Source organism: Aedes aegypti, chromosome 1, assembly GCF_002204515.2.
Source record: "Aedes aegypti strain LVP_AGWG chromosome 1, AaegL5.0 Primary Assembly, whole genome shotgun sequence".
Lineage (NCBI taxonomy): Eukaryota > Metazoa > Arthropoda > Insecta > Diptera > Culicidae > Aedes > Aedes aegypti.
The window spans coordinates 152,081,948-152,103,759 of NC_035107.1; the positions used below are offsets into that span (position 1 = coordinate 152,081,948).

At 41.1% G+C, this 21,812-nt stretch overlaps 1 protein-coding gene across 2 annotated transcripts in view; it reads left to right on the plus strand.

The window, feature by feature from the left end:
• Window positions 1-21,812, plus strand: part of LOC110678344 (myosin heavy chain, muscle-like) — a 285,969-nt gene that overhangs the window by 126,084 nt on the left and 138,073 nt on the right. For both annotated transcript variants that reach the window (XM_021851099.1, XM_021851103.1), the window contains exon 6: window positions 11,008-11,415. In XM_021851099.1, coding sequence (XP_021706791.1) covers window positions 11,008-11,415 — 408 coding nt within the window. The remainder of the gene's footprint in view (window positions 1-11,007; window positions 11,416-21,812) is intronic.

Below are 21,812 nucleotides of genomic sequence, written 5' to 3' on the forward strand. Positions count from 1 at the left end.
TAATCACCGCGTAAACCACCTTCACCGCTTCGGCCGGTTATGACTGCACCAGGCGAACACTACACGGTTCTGTAACGCAAGGATTGTAGTCGACAGATGCCTGATCTCTCAGTTTTATGCCAACGAGGATTGAACAAGCCGCTCAATTTATTGATTTACGACCATAAAAAAGTTTTCCGTCGATAGAACATTGTTTGTTGTTCATTCGACCTAATCGATACGACCTAACGCTAGTCACCGCTGCACTTCGAACGGGTACGTTCTGACGTTTGACTTCTGAAAATGTCCATACTCCACTGCACTGTGACGTCACGTATCAATTTTGACAGGTACTGGTCCTGTTGTTTACAGTTTGGACTTAGTACTTTTTTCGAATCATTCTTAATTTCGTGAAAGTTTGCTGCAAGGAGAGGTCAAATCCATTGCAGATACACACGGATCGCATTATTCAATCTTCCTACCGTGGAAAATCGTCACCATCAGCATGCTGGTGATAGAAATGCGAAGATGAAAAAATGATGAAAAAACGACTAAGTCCGAAACGTAAACAACAGGACCAGCAGCTGTCAAATAAGTGAGGTTAGGCTCGTCATATGCAGCACTCTATACGACTGATTGGTGATCAGTGAAGTACATACGACCCTGAGACGAGACTCGCGAAGACAGTCTTCTTTTTCTGTGATTGCTGAGTTTTTTTCTTATTCCACTTTGTGTTTATACTAATTATGCGCATGCTGTTCAAACCCTTACATGAACCTCTCAGCAAAAAATGATTGAGTTTGCATCACATCGAATCATAAATAGCCGTTTGAGTGAAATTTCATGCCAGCAAACGTAGCAGACATTAGAAATAATTAATCTGCTGCTTAGATTTATCAGCAACTTTGGAAAAAACTGCCCCGCCGACTGAGGTTTTTAACAACAGTTTACTTTGAACACAATACTTTTCACTTTTTCAGCCATAAAAACGGTGAGCTGCATTTGACGTTTCGTGAGAGGGGAATCTGGGCTGCATATGACGTTAATATTTTTCCTCTTCGCGAGTCTCTCTCAGATACGACCCACCGTTGGGGGTGTTCCATTAATTACGTAAGGGTTTATGGGGGGAGGGGGGGTCTGAGATTTCTTACGTGCCATACAAATTATTTTAAATTTTCATACAAAAAATCTTACTATGGGGGGAGGGGGGATTTAAAAACCCCGAAAAATGTCTTACGTAATAAATGGACAGCCCCTTGTATATGCACAAAAATAGAGAATTTAAAGAAATTTCTGGAGTTTTCTACATGAAGGTATGTATACGCTCAAAAAAGAATTCTGGAAAACGTGAACTGTCTAAAATACACCATGAACTACCACAAATGGTGACATAAACATGATCTAGTTCACGGTGTATTTTTGTTGTTGACGAGTTCACGTCTGCTGTTCACGGATACGAGAACGGATTTTTTTCTGTGTATTTCGTGAAGTTGGCGAAACGATTTATGCGATCAGCGATGTTGCTCAGAGCAAATCTCCATCTGCGTAGAAAAAATGCAACGGAAGCGGTTATTGATGGGTTTGTCGGATGGACTATGGATTCACTGTACAGTAGGCCGTCCCTTATTTTTGATAAATGCGAAATGTAAGTTCGTCATTGTAAAGTGCTCGTTTTGGAAAGAAAAAAATCAGGTAAAAATTTGAAGTCCGTACGTGGACGCTAAGTGGTCCCCCAACGACCCTAAAGGTAGGTATTAGGTGTAGATGACCCTCATGCGTCAAATCGAGCTCGTTGCTCTAATGTACCCAACATGAGTGCGAAAAGACACTAGTAACAAATTGATATTCAGCATAGAATTTTAAGTAAAATAATATTTTATACTGTGGATATCTTCATAACACTGCACGCTGACATAAATTCAGAACTACAAAGGGATCGTGCAAATATTACGTAACGCAACAGGGGGAGGGAGGGAGTCTTCCGTAGTGTTACGGTCCATACAAAAATTTTAAATTTTTCATACAAAAGCTGTTACGTGGGGGAGGGAGGGGGTCTAATTTTGCGTTACGTAATATTTGAATCATCCCAACGAAAACAAACTTCTATACTGATTATCAACGCGCGCAGAACAATTTGTTACTGGTGGCTTTTCGTACTCATGTTGCGTGCACTAGAATAGCGAGCTCGATTTTGCGCACGGGGTCATCAACACCTAATACCTTCAGGCCCGTTGGGGGACCACTTAGCGTCCACGCAGTCTTCAAAGATCATCATTGCTGCACAGATATTTTGAAAAGCATGCTTTGAAAATATCATTGCTTAGCGTAGGATTCGCGCCTTTTCAATTCAATAGGGCGATATTCAAAACTGAAAAGGCAATAGATGGCTCTTTTTCAATGGTAGTAAAAACGAAATCCTGAAGCAAAGAAAGCACCTCGGAAGATGAACTAAACACAAAAAGTTATGTTTTCACTTTACACTTGATTTCTAATCACTACTTTTTTGATTCAGTTTCCTAATTGCGAGCAATTTACGATTTTCATTATTTTCGATACGTTTTGACAGCTCTCCGACTACCATTCTTCCATGCGCTTGTGTTGAAAGTTTGAGAAATTTGAGAATCCAGCGTAGCGCGATCAGTGAGAGGAATACAAACATCAGTGTCGCCGCTCGGCGGCCGGTAAGAGAAACTGAATGTTCGAAAGGTTGTTGTCTGCAATTTTTGCCTCTGGCGCCAACTGTTGCTGGTTATAAACGAAATAAACAGTCGTTACCCTATTGCTCCTGTGCTTACTTGATCAAAAATAATACATCATTGATTCAAATCATTTCAACGCAAATGCATACTCTAGACCTCGGATTCCGTGCAAAATTCCAGTTTTCAGCGAGCTTTGTATACAATTGGAACTTCTTGATTCCCCTTTTGGGAAACCTATCTAAGGGCCTATGTTATCAGTATAGTAAATGAATAAAAGTGTTGAGATCTAATATACTTACCATGGGAGTTAACTTATAATTTAGGTATATAAATAAAAGAATTAGTTTAAAGATTAGCTCTTTCTACGAAAAAACAGTTTGGTGTAAAAAGTTAGTTATATTTTTGCTAGTTGAGGCCATTTATTTCACCAGTATAACTGTAGTACAAACTTATCATGCCATAACTCAGAAACATATTTTCTATTGGCATGAGGCAATTCATATGTTCAAAAACGTTGCAGGCAAGACTTAACCATCTATGCATAATAGAACTTGCTTAACGGATACAATGGACTTAAATAGGGAAACTTTTTTGTCTAATTTAGAGTAAGAATAGAGCTGGATGCCAAACCAATGCCAATAAAATAAGAATAGAGGTGTGTATAACATGTTTAAACTTCTTTTATCGTGATGGTAGAACTTTCACAGGTAATACAAAACACTTTTATTGACATTAAGGTGAAGATGAATCGAAGCCAAACCTCAAATTTTTAGGAGCATAATTAAACTAGCTGGTGGTGACCAATCGATTAAGTTTTCAGCTCAAACGGGTGTTCGATTCTCCAAATTTGTGCTCAAGAAAATTTGAAGTGTGGCTTCGATTCATCTTCACCATAAACATGAGATAACATATTGCTAAGTATTGAAATACAATGAGTCTGTTCCAAAAATCACATGCAAATTTGAGACGATCCGCTACAGGGTTGATGCTCCTGTTCGTACATGACGTCAATGTCGTAGGAATGCATATATGATGAAACATCACATCATTTTCTTCAGGAAAGACTGTTGAAACTGGTTGTGGCTATAATGAAAAAAGATAACATTAACATCTTCAAAAGACTTTTGGGTCAATCAATTGATACTAAACAACAGCTTCATGAGAATCACTATGTTCACGCAAGATAGTTCACCATTTATTGACCATTGCACGAAATTTTAGATTCTAATGAAATTGTGCATGTGCTAGATACTATTTGCATCAGCAGGCGTATGCTACAAAAGCTGTTTATGAAGTTTCACAATATTTCAAAGCAGTCAAATAGATTGCATCGAAAGTTCTTTTTTTTTCGTGTATTCGAAACAACCAGCATTGGTGTAGAAAAATTTCCACCCTTTTTGCCAGCTACACCCCACTAACAGACTTCTTTTCACGGCAAATGGTCCTTGAAATCGCAAACGGCAATAGCCAGCAGCCGTAAAGCTCCTTTGAGAAACTATTATTTGCTTGATCCAAAAAATTCAAATCATCCGTTGTCAGATTCAAGTCGATTAGCGATTCATGCCGAAAGAGCGGAAGAACTTTTAGCAACTTGATCTTCATCGGTCTCTATTAGTTCACCCAAGTACCGTGTTGATTCGAAGTATCCGGATGCTTCGAATCCCGGGCCCCCTTTCTTAAATCACCCAAAAAATATATTATCGACAACTTTGATGCATGGAGAATCGGAATTAGGTTCAAAAACACCGTAAAAAAGGCCAGTGTCCGGCTTCCGAAGCGTCCGGCAATAGGGTCCTAAAGCCCTGTTTCAATTTTAGTACCAAACGCTTAAGTTTAGGGCAGAAACACATGTTTACTCAATTTTTAATTGATTTTCATTGGTTTAAGTACAAAAAAACATTTTTTTATGATTTTGTCACACCTTTTGGTTTAAACTCAAATGTTGGGTATATTTTGTTTTCCGTGTCCCTTCCGAAATGTCAGATAGGAACAACCCCAGTGTTCAAACTATATGCCCTGTGGCATTTTTGTCGAAAAAGTGAATGTCAAACAAGATCACAAGTGTCAAGGTTCATATTCGGAACCATTTTTAAAATTGAAGTTTAAAAATGTTATAGCCGTTATTTGAGCTGGAAAACTTGCTAAAGTAGTTGCAATAACATGCTCTTTCGTATTATTAAATAAAAACAAGAATTCATTAAACATTTTAGGACCCAATTCGATGCATCACGATATTTCACGTTGAGTAACGAACTGAACTCGTCATCTAGAGATATTAATTCTGCACAGGGCACTGAAGCATTCTTCCGGTGGCATTTATGGCTATGTTTAGATTGTATTCAGGGACCGAGTGAAAAAAATTCACCGATGATGTCAATTATGTTATGGAAATCGTTCGCATAACATCATAACAAAGACGAGAACATAGTATCGAAGCAGCCTTCAAACTGTAATGTACGTGCATGTGCGAGGTGTTCAAATGTTCACTGTGCAAAAATTTTCTGCACAGTAGTCTAATAAGGTGCAAAATGCTCAATATAGAAGCAAACATTTTATTTGTCAACTGGATAGGTACTGACACGCATTTTGTGACCTCGCGATGAAAAGAAAACATTGTTGGTTGCTAAGCCTATCAACAGTTTTTATTATCCTTCTGCAGCGTAGCCCGCTTAATCCAAGGAGTCACAAATGATTCAGAAAAATGATTCAGTATTTTCACCGAAATGATTCGAGCCAATCAAAGCCTTGTTGGATTGAAAAATAAGGATCCTGCATTCTCTTTCTCCTTGTTTTCTGAATCAAAGCAACGCAATGCAAAGGCAATTTTGAAGACTGCGTCCACGTACGAAATTCAAATTTTTACCTGATTTTTTTCATACAAAAACGAGCACTTTGCAATGACGAACTTATAACATTTCGCATTTTCGAAAAATAAGGGACGGCCTACTGTACAGTCACCCCACAGTTATGGATAGCAAGCACACAGATATGGATCAGAGTTGGATTAAAATGGGAATATCTCATCAAATAGAGTTGCAATTACGCAGAACACATTTTGAACCATAAACCTGTACAACATCGCAATCAATTATAATATGCTTAAGCTTATGTTTGCCGTTCGTAGGAAATAAAATGTCAACCGTATTCCCAAAAGCGTTGATTCATAACTGTGGGGCATTGAAAACCATACCACGGTTATGAATCAAAGATAAGACGATTCCGAAATAAACGCCAAAACGTATGTTTTCACTAGTGATCGTTTATAGAGAGATAAGCGGAAGTAAAATGGAATGATATGGCAACAGACCAGCAGTGCTGATTTTGCTCTTCGTCGAGAATAATATTGTAATACGTGTGGGAAGTACTTAAACCACGGAGACCCACCAGGTACACAGTGGTACCGACAAAACCACCGGGGGAATTTCGGTACGCGAACGGGAAGAACACTAGAGTAACGTTTGCTCGTCGCGGCGGTCGGTTTATTACAAAACAATTCAACATAAACAACAGTCAACATACAATTCACAGGGCCGGCGCAAGGTAGTGATGATAATCATCACACTCGCATATTAGGCTGGCCCAAATTCCAACACTTCTCCTCGATGTGTTCATCACTACTTGGAATCACTAAGTCCAAAAAAGTCCTCATTGGGCAACTCAGCCATCTCAGGTTCTCAACCTACGAGTCTTACTCCTCCTGCACACAACGCCCTCCTGCTTCGTCAAGTTTGACAACCACAAAGTCACAAAGAGTGTACAGTCTATACACGATGTCACACTTAGCATCGGTTTCCCTCGTCAAAACAGTCATAAAATTCTTCTTGGTGGCACTCCTCCTCAACGAGATGCCCAGCTGCAGTTTTCCGGCGGTTGCCGCTCTTCCTCACTTCTGCAGTCTTCAGAGCGTACAGCTCTTCACAAAGTTCTGCCACAGCTTGCATTTCTCCGCTACGACTCACAATCTGGCACCTGGACTTCACAAAGTTCACTTGCAGTCCCTTTTGTGCCAGCTTTCGGACTGAAAGCAATCCACAGTCCAGCTCCGGAACATACAGCACGTCTTTCACCACAAATTCATTCACTTCCCCGTTGTCAGTGACGCACTTCAGGAAGCCTTCTCCTACACCGGCGGATCTCAGCACCGAGCCATCCGCCAAGTTCACTTCAACCTTCACACTTTCGTCGATCTTATCGAAGAACTTCCTGTCGCTGGTCATGTGGCTCGAACAGCCACTGTCCACGTACCAGCTGCTTCGCTTCCGCTGACCTCCAACACCGAAACAAATTCCCGGGTTTTTCTTTACAGCTTTCTTCACTTCCGGTACCTTTTCTTCACTGTCACGTAGCAATCTCTCCGGAAGTGGCCTGGTTTCCGACAGTAGTAGCACACTCGCTGTCTTCTTCTTCTTCTTCTTCTTGTGCCTTCGTTACTCGCTCCCAGCGCACGATCACTGCGCTCACTGGACACATCACGCTTCTCCATCCGTCGGTGGTACTCGTCCATCAGCCACTGCTTCACGAACTCTAGAGTTTGGTCATCATCTGGCCGGCTTTCCAAAGCCGTCACCAACCCGTTGTACGACTCCGGCAGACTGCGATACACCATCGCCACTTGCAGCGAACTTTCGAGCTTCTGTCCCGCGCACGACAACCGATCGAACAACTCTTCGATCGCGAACAGGTGCTTCTCCATGTCCGCACCTTCTTCGTAGTTAAAACTACACAGCTTCTTTAGAAGCGACACTCGCGACGTCACCGTAGCCTTTTCGTGGTACTTCTTCAAACGTTCCCACACATCGACCGCAGATTTTGCGTCCTTCACTAAGGCTAACTGATTGTCTTCCACATTTAGAACGATCAAGGCCCGCGCCTTCTGATCTTCTTTCGACCACGCTACAGTCACATGTTCGGGTTTCACTTCAGAAACCGTATGCCACAGTTCGACACTGATCAGTAGCATTTCCATTTTCACCTTCCACGTTTGATAATTTCTATTATCCAAACGGGCGATAAAACTTTTCTCAGCCATTTCCGATTTTTCGTTTTTCTGTTGGCGCACACTGTATTCACGAAGATACAGCCAACAACACTTTTTCGAAAGTACCCGCCGTATCTATACACACACGTCGGCGGTACACTCAGTCACAGTTCGATTTCTCGAACACCACCACGGCTACGGCAACAAATGGCACAAAATGGCAATGGTCTTTCTTCGGCTGCGGGACAAAATGGTACATAACAGCCAAACCGGCACTTTCCTCCTCGTACTGGGCTTTCAACCAGACGGGAAACAACGGCACCAAACACTTTCACAGTCCCGGTCACAGCTGTTTTCTTCACACAGCAGCAGCTCGACCACAAGCCAAAACGAGCGCAATTAAACAATTCGCTCCCACCGACCGGCACCACACAGGAGGATCGTTCGCGAAACAATTTCACACCGCGACTGTTCCGAAGCTAATTCACCGGTTCTTCCACTACACTGGGCCCATTACCTGTGGGAAGGCTTTGACCACGGAGACCCACCAGGTACACAGTGGTACCGACAAAACCACCGGGGGAATTTCGGTAACGTTAACGGAAAGAACACGGAAGGCACACAAAGTACTTTTGCTCGTCGCAGCGGTCGGTTTATTACAAAACAATTCAACATAAACAACAGTCAACATACAATTCACAGGGCCGGCGCAAGGTAGTGATGATAATCATCGCACTCGCATATTAGGCTGGCCCAAATTCCAACAATACGGACATAACTTCCTCATTGCTAAAAAGTGTATTTTGTTTCGTTATAGATCTTTGAGCTACATATCCAAACTGATAAACAGCCAAAAATATCAACAATTAAAAATCGCATTGACAAAAATTTAAAAAAGAAAAATATTTCATTTTTTTGCTTCATGCTAAATTACTTTTACCGAAATAATATCAAGCGGATTACATTACTCTTCAAGAAAACTTCAAAACAAACATTACGCATGTTCATTTGGCTCACACTTTGACAGCTCTCGCTGCTCGATTGGCTCACACTTTGACAGAAATGTCAACTTCCGCAAATCTCTCTTATAAAGGATTACTAGTTTTCACTAGCACACCATTCATTTAACTCTATTTAACTTGCAGATAAATTGCTGTTATAGTGTTTTGATCCATAATAGACCAATGCACGAGTTCACTAATTTGACGTTTGAGCAGTGCCGTATTCACTCGTTGCCATGGTCACATAAATAACACGGCACCGCTCAAACGTCAAATAATGAACTCGTGCATTGATCCATAGGGATCCTCCTCTCCCACACTCAAAATAATCCAAACGTCATTGTTACGTGAAAACATACGTGATTTTTTTCCATCGCACTTTGCGCGTAGCTCTTACGTGAATCATAGGTAGCCCAAAATGAACGCATGAACTTTTGAACTTCGTCCATTCCACCGGCGCTTTACGTAAGAGCTACGTGGATTTTCCGGTAGCCTTTGCGAAGCGTTTCAATAGGACCTAGATGGTTTGGCATTAAATTTAACTGTGATAAAGACCAATCTTATTTCTTATAGGCTTTGGAAGAAAACTAATTCCAAATTGGAAAATGTAAACAAACTTAAGAGGAAAATAACCATCATCGTTTTACAAATTTTCAAAACCAGTTTTTTTGTTTAAAATCAAAGCAATGTTCATGAAAATCTATCATTGCATTACACTTGCAACCTGTAATGCAATGATAGATTTTCATGAGGATTGCTTCAAATTTGAGCAAAAAAACTGGTTTTTGGTTGGAAATGATTGCTGATGATTGAATGATGGATTCTTGAGCCTTAAAAGATTGTGATATTTTTTATTGTCAATCTGAGAATTTTGAATGCTGTTTCTCCAATTTTGTGAGTTTGGTCTGTCTTGTTGTAGCGTTCGCGTGCTATAATTGATAGAGGTTATAAATCAGGTGTAAGATATGAAGTAATGCAGGGATTCTTCGGTATTCAAAGCATATTCACCTTGAAATCAATCTTACACAGCGTTTAAAGCAGCAGCAGCTTCTGAAGTTCTTCTAAAATCAAGCAGGCGCCATCTTAGGATTTGAGCTCAACACCGAATGTACGTACAATATGCAGATGTCAAAATGAACTTAGGCACCTACGTGAATTTCAAGTAAGCGCGATAGGTAACCTCAGTAAAAATGACCGAGACACTATTTGGTGGTTATGAATGGTTTAGTGATCTTTATCTTAGTCAGGTGAAGTGGGGGTAAAATGAATTTGGAATGATCTACGTGATTTTTCACGTAGCAATGACGTTTAGATTTTTTTGAGTGCACTGATCCATATCTGTGGGATGGACATCGTTTGAAATTTCAATCGAAATCGACACTTTTTCGTAATCGGGTATTTTGAGGTGTATTCTATAAAACAACTATATTCTTCAAACATCACCATGTTTTTTAATCATATTTTGTTCTGAAAAATGACCCTTAGTTTATCCATAACTTGGAGGAACATTCATAAGGCGTCATTAGTACTTCTGCATTGATGCTAAAAGAGCTAAAGGCTGAAAATAAAACCAAAGTTGAACGAAGAGTACAAATTGTCGCCGAGTTAAAATAACTGGGTTTTTGAACTACCGAAAAAGTCAGTAAACTAAAAAAAAAATGTCAGAAATCGAAAAACAGATTTTTTACTGAAATTAGGCCGATACAAATATTAATTTTCTTTTATGTCCGAGACCTTCCGAGACCACTTGGAAGGTACGAGGGGGGGGGGGGGATAAAAATAAATAAGGATCAAAAAAAAAAATGAAAACAAAAGTTTTTTTTTCGAATTTTTATTTTTAACGATAGTTGTTAAACTTTTTCCAATCGTCATCTGGATCATTATTTTACCTAGTTTTTACTCTAAAAATTAAAAAAACCTAACTGATGTCAAAAAAAATTTTCTGATTTTTGAAGGGGGGGTGACATAAAAGAAAATTAATATTTGTATCAGCCTTCGATAAAAAATAAAACATGGTGAAATTCGCTTTTCAATTACGCGTGGCGACAGTTTTCATTTTACTGACTTTTTCGGTAGTTCCAAAACCCAGTAAAATTTTACCGACCCCAGTAATTTAATCTAAGTGTGTAAACCTTTCCCTACACAACCAATTCAGAATGCAGACGAGCTGATTGTATACAAAATTTAAGCGATGTACACGACGAAAATATGGTAAAAAGGTGATTCATTTTAAAACAGTTTTAGAAGACAGGTTGTGATTCTTATATAATTTTCTCAAAACCGTATGAAAGTTATTTACGTCGATTTGAAAAAGTAATCGAGAAATATCTTTTTGCTATTCAATTTACAGGTTGCCTTTGATGTATTAGGATTTACTCAAGATGAAAAAGACAACATCTACAAAATAACTGCTGCTGTTATGCACATGGGAGGCATGAAATTTAAACAGAAGGGACGAGAAGAACAAGCAGAAGCTGATGGAACGGATGAAGGAGATCGAGTTGCTAAGCTATTGGGATGCGTTACAGATGATCTATATAAGAACTTGCTGAAACCAAGGATAAAAGTCGGTACCGAATACGTTACGAAGGGACAAAACAAAGATCAGGTTTCCAATGCCGTTGGTGCCCTTTGCAAGGGTATTTTTGATCGTTTGTTTAAATGGTTGGTGAAAAAATGTAACGAAACCTTAGATACGAAACAAAAACGTGCTCAGTTTATTGGTGTACTGGATATCGCGGGTTTCGAAATTTTTGATGTAAGTATACAAAAGCATGTATGAAAAAAATTTTGCTACGTTCAGACTAATGATACTTTAAGGCTAGAACTGATATAACGTAATACAGGCGTAGCATACAGCTGATATTACGTAATATAGGCTCTTTTGATCAGAAATTTTACATCTAGTTTTCACTGGAAATTAGAAGTATGACGTTTGGTATCAAGATAGCCTATATTACGTAATATCAGCTCTAGTCTGAACGTAGTATAATGCTACGTTCAGACTAGAGCTGATATTACGTAATATAGGCTATCTTTATATCAAACGCCATACTTTTTATTTCCAGTGAAAACTAGATCACAGACAAACAGACGTAACACTTAGAACAAATCTCGATCAAAATCATAGTCACGAGGACATGCACGCCCAATACTAAAATCGGTGTGTTTGGCCGACAGGCCAACAGATAGCGGTAGTGTGTAAACGTCAAACACAAAGAAAAACTATGCGAGCGCTGCGGGTGGCGGATTGGCCACCTACCATATTTTTGTATTGACAGTTAGAAAGGTGGTCGATGGACAATGATGACAGAGTCTATGAATGGAGAGTTGCGCGAAGAGACTTCTTTGAATGGTTGTTCTTCTTCGTCTTCGAAAACAGCCCCTATCTGTTTTGCTGGTCTGCTCGATAGGTAGACGGTTTGACATTTCGATAGGTAGATTTGGTTTCACTCTTCGCGCAACTCTCCATTCATAGACTCTGAATTATGAGAGTGTGAGGTCTGTTTGTCTGTGACTAGATGTAAGGTTTCTGATAACAAGGGAGCCTACAAAGACACATTAAAGACCTCCATGTCCCTTGGAGTTGCCCAAAATTTTTTGGCTCATAAGGTAATCTAGAATGCCGTGAAAAATGTACTGCGATCTGTCAAACTTGGGTACCTTTTGCACTACCGAGGGACCAGATGCAGTACTAGAAGTGGTACCCAATCTGAGCCCGAGTGGGACGAACCTGGAGCCTATATTACGTTATATATCAGCTCTATTCTGAACGTAGCATAATAAAGAAATAAACAAAAACAGGTAACATTGGTAGCTGAATAAGGGGCCTATTTTATAAATCGAGCAGATTCATGTGACTCGTCTGTATTCATTGTCGATCAAAGCAAGCATGCATATTTCAGATGTCACCCGTCGACTCCCATAGTAATCCAGTCACATAGAGTGACAACTGTCGAAAAACTCGAGTGACAGAGCTGAGTCGAGCGAATTTTTTGGTCGACAGTGACTCCAGTCGAGTCATTTTGATCGACTCGACTTATAAAATAGACCCCTAACATTTTATTCTGCTGAAAAGAGGCTGTATAAACCGCATTTTAGCTGAATAAGCTGTTATTCAACAATCATTGTTACTTGGGAAAGTATCATTACTATGCTGCATCGGTCTTCACATGTGAATTACTGTTGTTTTGACAGCTTAGTGCCCACATTAAAAGTCGCGATAATGTCTGCTCTTGATTATTTGAAAAGTTATGGTATTTCTGATAGTTCCGAGGATGAGTGCAGAAATTAGGCCGACGGCGACCAGTTGGACAGTTGAGGAATTCGCCAAAAAACGCAACAGGACAAAAAATATTTGAAAGCGAGATACAACGTCAAGAAGCGCCGTTTATCGCACCAAATAAAGCTTGTTGAATGTGGGTGTAAAGTGAACTGCGGGCTTAAAATTGCGCATAGTCAGGTGGAAAATACACTGATGCAAACATGTGTTTTACCTGCTATGTGTGACTTTATCCAGACATGTTCGAATTCTTTAAAATTTTGCCTAATCATAATTTCAGAATTAAAATCAGTTGAAAGAGCAACGAGCACACCCCCGCCTGATTTTCTTCCAGACTCTGAAAAATTTCGGTCGCCTCTGAATATTGAGCTTCTCGTGACCACCGCAGACCACCAAATAAGTTGCGCGCCGATCGATTAAGCGCCGAGTTGTAGGTCGGTCAAAACTATTTCAATCGTTTGCAACTTGATCACAAGAAGGTACGAACAATTTTATTCCGTATAAGTTGTATCGATAAAACAATTATTATGCTTCTCGAGAATTTTTAGCATTTCGATCACTTTCTCTTTGCTTCTTGTGTTACGCGCCAGGGTCTGGTACTAGTTGGGCACTTTGCGAATCTTTTCTGAAAACCGCAGACCCTCGAAAAAGTTGCGCGCCGATCGCTCATGCGCCGAGTTGTGATCAATCAGAACGATTTGAAACGCTTGCTACTTGAAAACAAGAAGGTACGAACATTTTTATTCCATCTGTTTTTTATCGATTAAACAATTATGCTCGCTGTCCAGTTCAGGACTGAAGCCCTAAAAGTGATTCACTTCCTCGGCGGGATATTTTGACATTTCTTTATTTACTTTTTGGCTGGCGCACAACTCGGCGCATGGGCCACCGGCGCGCAACTTGTTGGACAGTCTGCGGATTAAAGTAAAGATTCGCAATATAGCATCCATAAGCGTTATTTCCATTGTTTTTGTAAGTGAATGTAATTTCTGATTACTGTTGTATATTCTGACATAACTTCGCTATCTAGGACATTTTTTTTTTTCATATTTTTATTACTGTCCTAAATAATGTAATAAGGCAAAGAAGTTTCAAGGTTTTGTCCTCTCAAAGTAAGAAACAGCGTCTGATTGTCGTATACTCTGGTGATAAACTCAATACAGAGTCAGAATTAGGGCGAATGTGAAGCCTAATACATTCTCAGAAAAATAGATTTGAAGTTCAGCGGATGTAATTTCAATTCTATATTATGTTTCCGATCAATTTAATCGCATGATGCATTTTTGAAGGATCCGTTACAATATTACGTTTGCAGCAAAACATTTAATTTATTTACATATTATGAATAACATGTTAAAATAAATAAAAATCCATCATGCGCCATTCATCAAAATTTAGAATTGTTGCGCCGCTCGGTTTTTCGTCTTCTTCTGTTTGACAGCAGCGATTGCGCCTTTTGACCTCGTCCTTCTGGTTTGACAATCATTAGCTTCGCCGTTTTGCTACGCTCTTTCACACGAATCTTCTTTACTATCGACCTTCTGCACACTCAGTTTTAAATGCGCCCTGCTGCCACACTCAATCTCAAATGCGCCCGGTTACCGCAAGGGGGGAAGTTGGGCGAAATTGACATCAGAGTTTGTATCAAAAGAGAATATCAAATGCGGGAAAACGAAATAGACTACAATTTTTACATGCTAATGGGTGCGCCTTATATAGGCACACAGTACGAATACACAATATACAATTTATTTCCCGCTCATGCTTCTCTTCGCAGTTTGGCGCGATGTTGGATTGGCGCCAACTGAAGAAGCTGCACGCTGACTGGCAGTGGAATATTCCACTACGTCGCACAGTGGCGGTCCTTCATACAAAGGTCGGACAAAACCTCAAATACGTCTCGAATTGCTTGATAATGGTAATTTATTGATTATCTTGGATGCCTGATATCATCCCTTTGGAAATAACAGTCAAATTGAAAATTCGATTTTCTAGTGAAATTGGTCCAAATTAAGTTTTTTCATTTAATCGTATAAAAAGGCTTTTACTACAATTTTTGTTGTTGTAATGCAGAAGTTTATGCATAAACCTGAACTAGAGGAACAAATTTAATTTCCATTTAGTAATTCCACTAAAATTTCAAACGAATTATGACAGATCATAAAGATTTGAATGATGAAATCGATAAATAATAATGGAAAATGAAAATGAAATTTACACCTCTTGGGGCAAAAAGGGGCAAGAAAAACTATTGCATGTTTAAAAGTATGGAAGATTTGCTGGTTCATAGTGAGTGACTCATTTTCCCGAAACACTTCACATAAAACGTACGAAGTTTTGAAAATTCAACAAAATTTTGGAGAAAGATTGTTTGAAACTATTTTTGTTACAAACAACAACTTTATATGTTAAAATCTATATAACTATAGCCAAAACTAAGGCTTATAACTACGCTTTCAAATGGAACCTATTGAGCTTAAATCGGTTATGATTTCGTTGAGATACAGCTGTTTGAAGTTTGCTAGGTGAATCATAGTTGATGAATTTCGAGCAGTCCAATTTTGCTGACTTTCTCACACTTACGATGCTGCCAAAAATCGAAAACAGAACAGATCAATCTCAAATTTTGAGAAATTGTCGCTCATTAGTACAGAAGTCTATAAAAAATATTGACGACTGATTTTGAGAACATGAATTTTTGAGGTTTTGTCCGGCCATGCGCCACTGTGCGTCGATGAATGGCACAATAGGTAGCGTCTCTCTCTCTCTCTCCACACGCTTCAATTGAGCGGCAACCAGCAATGCTGCGTCTGAGATGAGCGCGAACAAAAGCATTTTAGGCGAGAAAACTAGTCGGTCAAACGATTTCGCACATCACGTAGTGCGGGTGTGATGCAATTTGTACTAATAAACGACTTTGTCCGTAAACTGGACCGATGCACGAGTTCACTAATTTGACGTTTGAGCGGTGCCGAATTCACTCATTACCATGGTCACATAAATAACATGGCACCGCTAAAACGTCAAATAGTGTACCCGTGCATAGGTCCATTGGAGGAGAGGGCATTCATTGGAAGCAACAAAAAAGTGGCACAAACGGAGCACCAGGGTTTTTTTAGGTTTGCTTCTACCCTCTTTATTCGTAGGTTTCTGCTTCGAGCCGTTCTCGCACAAGGTGCTGTCCATAAATAACGTGGTCATCCATGGGGGGAGAAGGGCGGGGGTAGTTTGTTTGACCAAAGATCACGATCGGCACATATTTTTTTTTGTATAGACGAAAAACCGACCGACGAAGGAAGTGTAGTCTAAAAATAGAAAAATAACCCGTGAGTTATGGACAGCCCTCAAGCTGGTGCGGCTGGTTGATACAAGAATGAAAAGAAAAACATATTTCAATCGGTGCACATTGTGAGTGGCACATTATGATAATACAGATTAACGTCTACTACAGTAATTCATTACAACCATGATACATTTATTGCTGACCAAAAAATAGTCACAGTCACGCATGACTTTTGATTTCAGTATCACATGAATGTTTTTGTTGCATGAATGTCATGGTAGTCTATGTGTGATTGTCACGCTCACTGCAGTTTTTGACGGTACATTTTGGTTCACTGCTGGGAAGCTGCAACCTCTCTTCTTTCGGAACGACTTGCTTTCACTTGTGGTGTACTGCACCGACCTCGTCCTTGCAGCGACAGTTCTTGTAGAGGATGTCGTTTGCAATGCAGAAGTCCGGAAACAAATCGCCCTCGCTGTTCACTTTCTCAATCAGCTTTCTATATCACGCATCCTGTACCTGGTCTACCGCGAATACTGCTTCGTCTACCGTTCGTGAGAGTGCGTCCGGAACTACGTTTACCGATCCCTTTCTGTACCGAATCTCGAAATCGAACGCATTCAACCGCAGCAGCCATCGGCTCATCAAAGCAGTCGGATTCTTCATCGATTTTAGGTAGCTGAGCGCCGCATGGTCACAATAGACGATGAATCTAATTCCTTAAACATATCCTCTGAACTTTTCTATTGCTCGGATCACCGCGAGGCACTCTCACTCCGTGACCGAATACTTCCTCTCAGACGCTGACAGCTTTTGCGAGAAGTAGCTGATCGGATGTTCTTCGTCGTTGCTGTCTTGCGTCAGCACTATAGCGAATGGTCTGCTATAGTCCAGCATCGCTAGCGAGACCAGAGCTGCCTTTAGCTTGAAGAAAGCTTCTTCAGCGATGGGATTCCAACGGAACTTGGTCTTGCCAGACGTCAGGTTTGTCAACGGTGCCGCTAGCTGTGAAAATCCGGCGATGAAGCGACGGTACCAGTTGCAAACGCCAAGGAATCGCTGAACTTCTTTTCGTGTGGTTGGAGTCGGAAACTGCACTATTGCTTGGATCTTCTCTTCATCTACTCACCAGCCTTGTTCGTCGATCATATAGCTGAGGTACTTCATGCTCTTTCGGCAAAACTTGGACTTCTCCAATGATATCGTGAGATTCGCCTGTCGCAGCCGGCGGACCACTTCTTCCAGCAAAGCGATATGCTCCTCGATGGTTTACGAGCAGATAATAATGTCGTCCAGATAATGGAATACCAACGGTTCCAAATCGGCGAAGATATGAGTCATGAGTCTCGCTAGGGCTTGGCTCGCTGTACACAGTCCAAACGGTACCACTTTGAACTGGAAGTGAACTCTGGAAGGAACTGTGAACGCTGTCATGAATCCCGATGGAGTGGCAACTGCCAGAAGGCATCCTTAAGGTCGATCGACGAAATGTACCTGCTGCTTCGAAGGTTGTTGGTAATTGCTGCGATTTGCGGGATTGGATAGCCCTCGACGCGATACTGTCCCGTCTTCTTTTTGACGGCAACCAACGGGTTGTTCCATGAAGAGAACTGTGCCTCCTCGATAAAATCGAGGGCAATCATCCGGTCGATCTCTCTGTTTATCTCCTGCAGAAAGTACGGTGACATGGGGTAATGCCGCTGCTTGCGAGGTAGTGCGTGCCCAACATCGATGTGATGCTCATACAGCTTCGTACGTCCTAGCTTGCCCTCTGCTGCTTTTGGAAACTGCTCGACCACTTGCTCCAGCCGCTTCTTTTGTTTAAACGTCAGTTGCTTCATCTCATGGTGCTCGACGATTTCTTCGTCCTGCTTTGCTCCAATTGTGCAGCACACAGCCTTTACTCCAAACTTGTCCCAGAAATTCATCCCTAGGATGATGCAGTCCGGGATTGAAGGTACTAACAGTACTGGAAGGACTTCATTCCGGTTATTGTACACGATGGGAAGATAAACGAAATTATTGATTTTGCGTTTCGTGCCGTCCACCGTTTTTATCCCGCCACAGACGGTTCCTCTCTGTAGTCTGTACTCCTCTGCCAGATTGACCATACTTCCACCTAGCAGAGAGCAGTTTGCTCCACTGTCTAGCAAGGCGGTTAACTCCTTCCCCAACACAGATATGACAGCTTGCGGTCGATTGTCGCTTCTGGGATTGAAGATTAACGAGTTTAGGTTTCGAAAATCTGGAATATCGGAGGGGTTTTCGATACTGACCGGAGAGCTACTCCCTTCTATTGCTGGTTCTCCGCTGGGTAGTTTACCGCACCTGAGCGGCACGTGAAACAGCTGCGCAACGAGTAGCCTTTTTGTCCACACCGGTAGCAAAAAAGGATCGCTTGCGGCTTCGGACAATCCATAAACCTATGGCATTCTTCGTCACAGTTCCAGCATACCAATACTATTCGTTGCTGGGTTTCTGTTTACTGCTGTTCTTCCGATTGGCGTTCTTCCAGTCTTGTTGGCTCTTGCTGAAGAGAGTTGTTTCGCTGGTTGTAGTTTTGCGACTCTTCCAGCAAACTTGGTCTCCATTGTCGCGTTTGCCAATTCTGCACCCTTTGCGACTGTTCTTGCTGCTGCTCTGGCTGCCGTGGCTGACACGGAACGGCTTGCAACCTTTGCTGTTGTACGGGGAATTGCGTGTCTCTCATCTGTTGTCGCATTACTTGCGGGCTGCCCGGATAAAAACGTATCATTCAGTGAATGGAATAAACCATTAATGTACAATATAACGTATTGGATACAATACAGCGTATTGTAATTGAATGTCGAAGCAATATTATTCATGTTTGGATATACAATTCAAAAACAATATAATATATTGTAACAGAACATTGTATTATTTTTAATTGGTTTTATACCTTACAATTTTGGTCAAATTCCTATTTTCGCGTAAAACAACTGTTGCTTTTTTCTATGTAGCTTTGCTGAAAGAAATAAACAAAACAAGTTCAAAAAGCAAGAAATGTTGGGTGGAAAATATTCAAAAAGTAAAAAAAAGTAGTTTTTTAGAGGTCACTTGACATTAGCTGTAACGACGAATGCAACCATAATACAGTTTGTTGAATTGTTTTTGTATTGTACAACAATACACGAATTGCTTATCAAGACAATACATGAACAATATATCGTATTGTATTTTCAAAATGTTTGTATGAGAAAATATCTATATTTGTATTGTTACGATACTTAACCACCCATACATTATATTGCAAAAATCTCATATACCATACAGTGAACTGTTCAAAACAATATATTGTACTGTAATTGTATTGTCATTTTACAATATACTGTATTGTATTTCCAATATATTGAATGGTACTGTTTCAATACGTTATATTGTTTTTGTATTGTATTTTTTAACCGGGTGTCCGCTTCGATTAGTTTGAACCTGTCTGGAAACCTAGGCTGCCTTCCGTTTCTTGGCGTAAAACCTGGTCACGTAGTTCGCCGCTCTATGTTCATTTTCAACGCATTGACTTGCTCTGCCAACTCGTCGATGGTGTGCTGCCAATGTTCTCCGATTTTTATAATCGTCTGGTTCGGACATAGCGTGTCATGCCTTCCTACCTTGCAAACGTCTTCACCAGATCCAGGAAAACGTTGAGTGAGGTTGTGTCCTTCTCGCCTCGGAATATGAATGGCCAGTTATGCACTGCTTTCTGCATCCTTCTCTTGTCTGCTCGTTCCGGTGCTGGTCGTTCTCGCCGGATCAGCCGCTCCAGTTCTTCTCGCATCCGCTCTTCTCTCTCCTGCATCTGCCTGATTCTCACTTCCAGCGCTTCTTGGGATGGGAGTTCTCTTGCCTGTTGATTCTATCCTGCATACTCTTTGGTCAGGTAGGAAGGAGGTAGTGAACTGCTTCGCCGTCTTGAATCCGCTTGTCGTCTCTCTTCGTGGTCTGCTTGGAAAGAACTGGAAAACAAAAGTCCTCTTAAGGCCCAAACGCAATGATAGCGGAACGGCAACGGAATGCGGAACCGTTTCGCCAGCATGAATCACAACATCTCGACTGAACTAACAACGAATGAAATTGGATCAACACTGAGTCGACAAGCTGATTGTAGTTCATGCTGGCGAACCGGTTCCGCATTCCGTTGCCGTTCCGCTATCATTGCGTTTGGGCCTTTACTTGTCCACACGAAAATGATGACATCAGTGGTGGTTGCGGTGCTGGGGTGGTTTTCACCCATTTGTACACCATTCACTACACTTGTACCGTTCACTTTGTTTAACAGCACGTTAACATGCATGGACAACATAGCATGTGTTTCCTGCAGCTTGACCGGAGGGCGGATCAATTGCAAACGATCGCGATAATGATTGAGACGTGTCCGGATTTTATTCAAGGATGCACTATCGTTAGTGCGAATAGCCGCTTCCGTGTTGATGTGCAACTGTTGTATTTGAGTTTCACAGTGCTCAATGTTTGACTGTGAACTTATTACATGGCATGAGCTTGTGGGCTGGTTGTCTCACAAGGACTCCTCCTGCATGTGTGCCTTGAGACGAAAAACATTGCCTCTATGGGTGGTAGGTCCTAAATTAACTACATGACGTAGGGCCAACTCATACGTGACCTCTTCGTCCGTCAAGTGTGTGTAATCCATATCTTAACTTATGCGTAAGGGCTAAAAATTTTGTTGATTATCAAGACCGGATAATCAAGAGCACAAAACCAAATTCGCTAAATCACAAACAAAAAATCCGCTAACGGTAGTACTAAATTTTATGGATTTTCAGTTGGTCGCCAATGTTGCAATTACTGTCGAGAAGGGAATGAGAATCTCGATCAGCTCAAAGGGATTGCATACCAAACAAACTGAACTCCAACACAAATCTAAATAAAGTGCACATGTTTAATTCAAATGACATTTTCTTATCTCTCTCTAAGCCTCATCCTACTCTAGCTTGCCTGCCTTCCTTTTCTCTTTTGAATTTCTACTTATGTGCTAATTTTCCATCTTGTACTCACTATTGGGGCGCCCCTACCGTAATCGCTGTTCTGGCCGCCGCCATCATCATGGATGCCACCCTTCCGCACATGATTCCCCACTACCCTGCAGTGCAGCCGTGGCTCGCTCGCTGGTGTACTCTGCCTTCACGATGCTGCGGTTCTTCAAACCGCCGAGACGTCTGACCAAGACTTGCGATTGCAACTCAGTGTCGAATACTGCGGCTGTCGAAGGCGTCTTTCGGTGGACCAGTGGTTCAGCCCTTTCCGGGCTTGACTCAACTCCCGACGGACAGTTTGCAGCCACCTCGTGGTCGCACCTAATTCGAACAACTCCGATGCCACTATTCGTGTGTGGATTAACTGTAAATAGATAGACAAAGCCCTAAGGCACCAAAGCCATCAGCCTCTGTGGTGTTGACATTTGCGACGAAGCACTTACTTTATATCCCACTTTTTTGGAAGGAAGTGGTGAATTCAGAGATTCACCCTTCCTTTTGTTTGTAGTTGCAACATGTTTAGTGGAAAAAAACCAAAAAAGACGTGACCTTCGAGAGGTTTTTTCCCAAGACGGTGT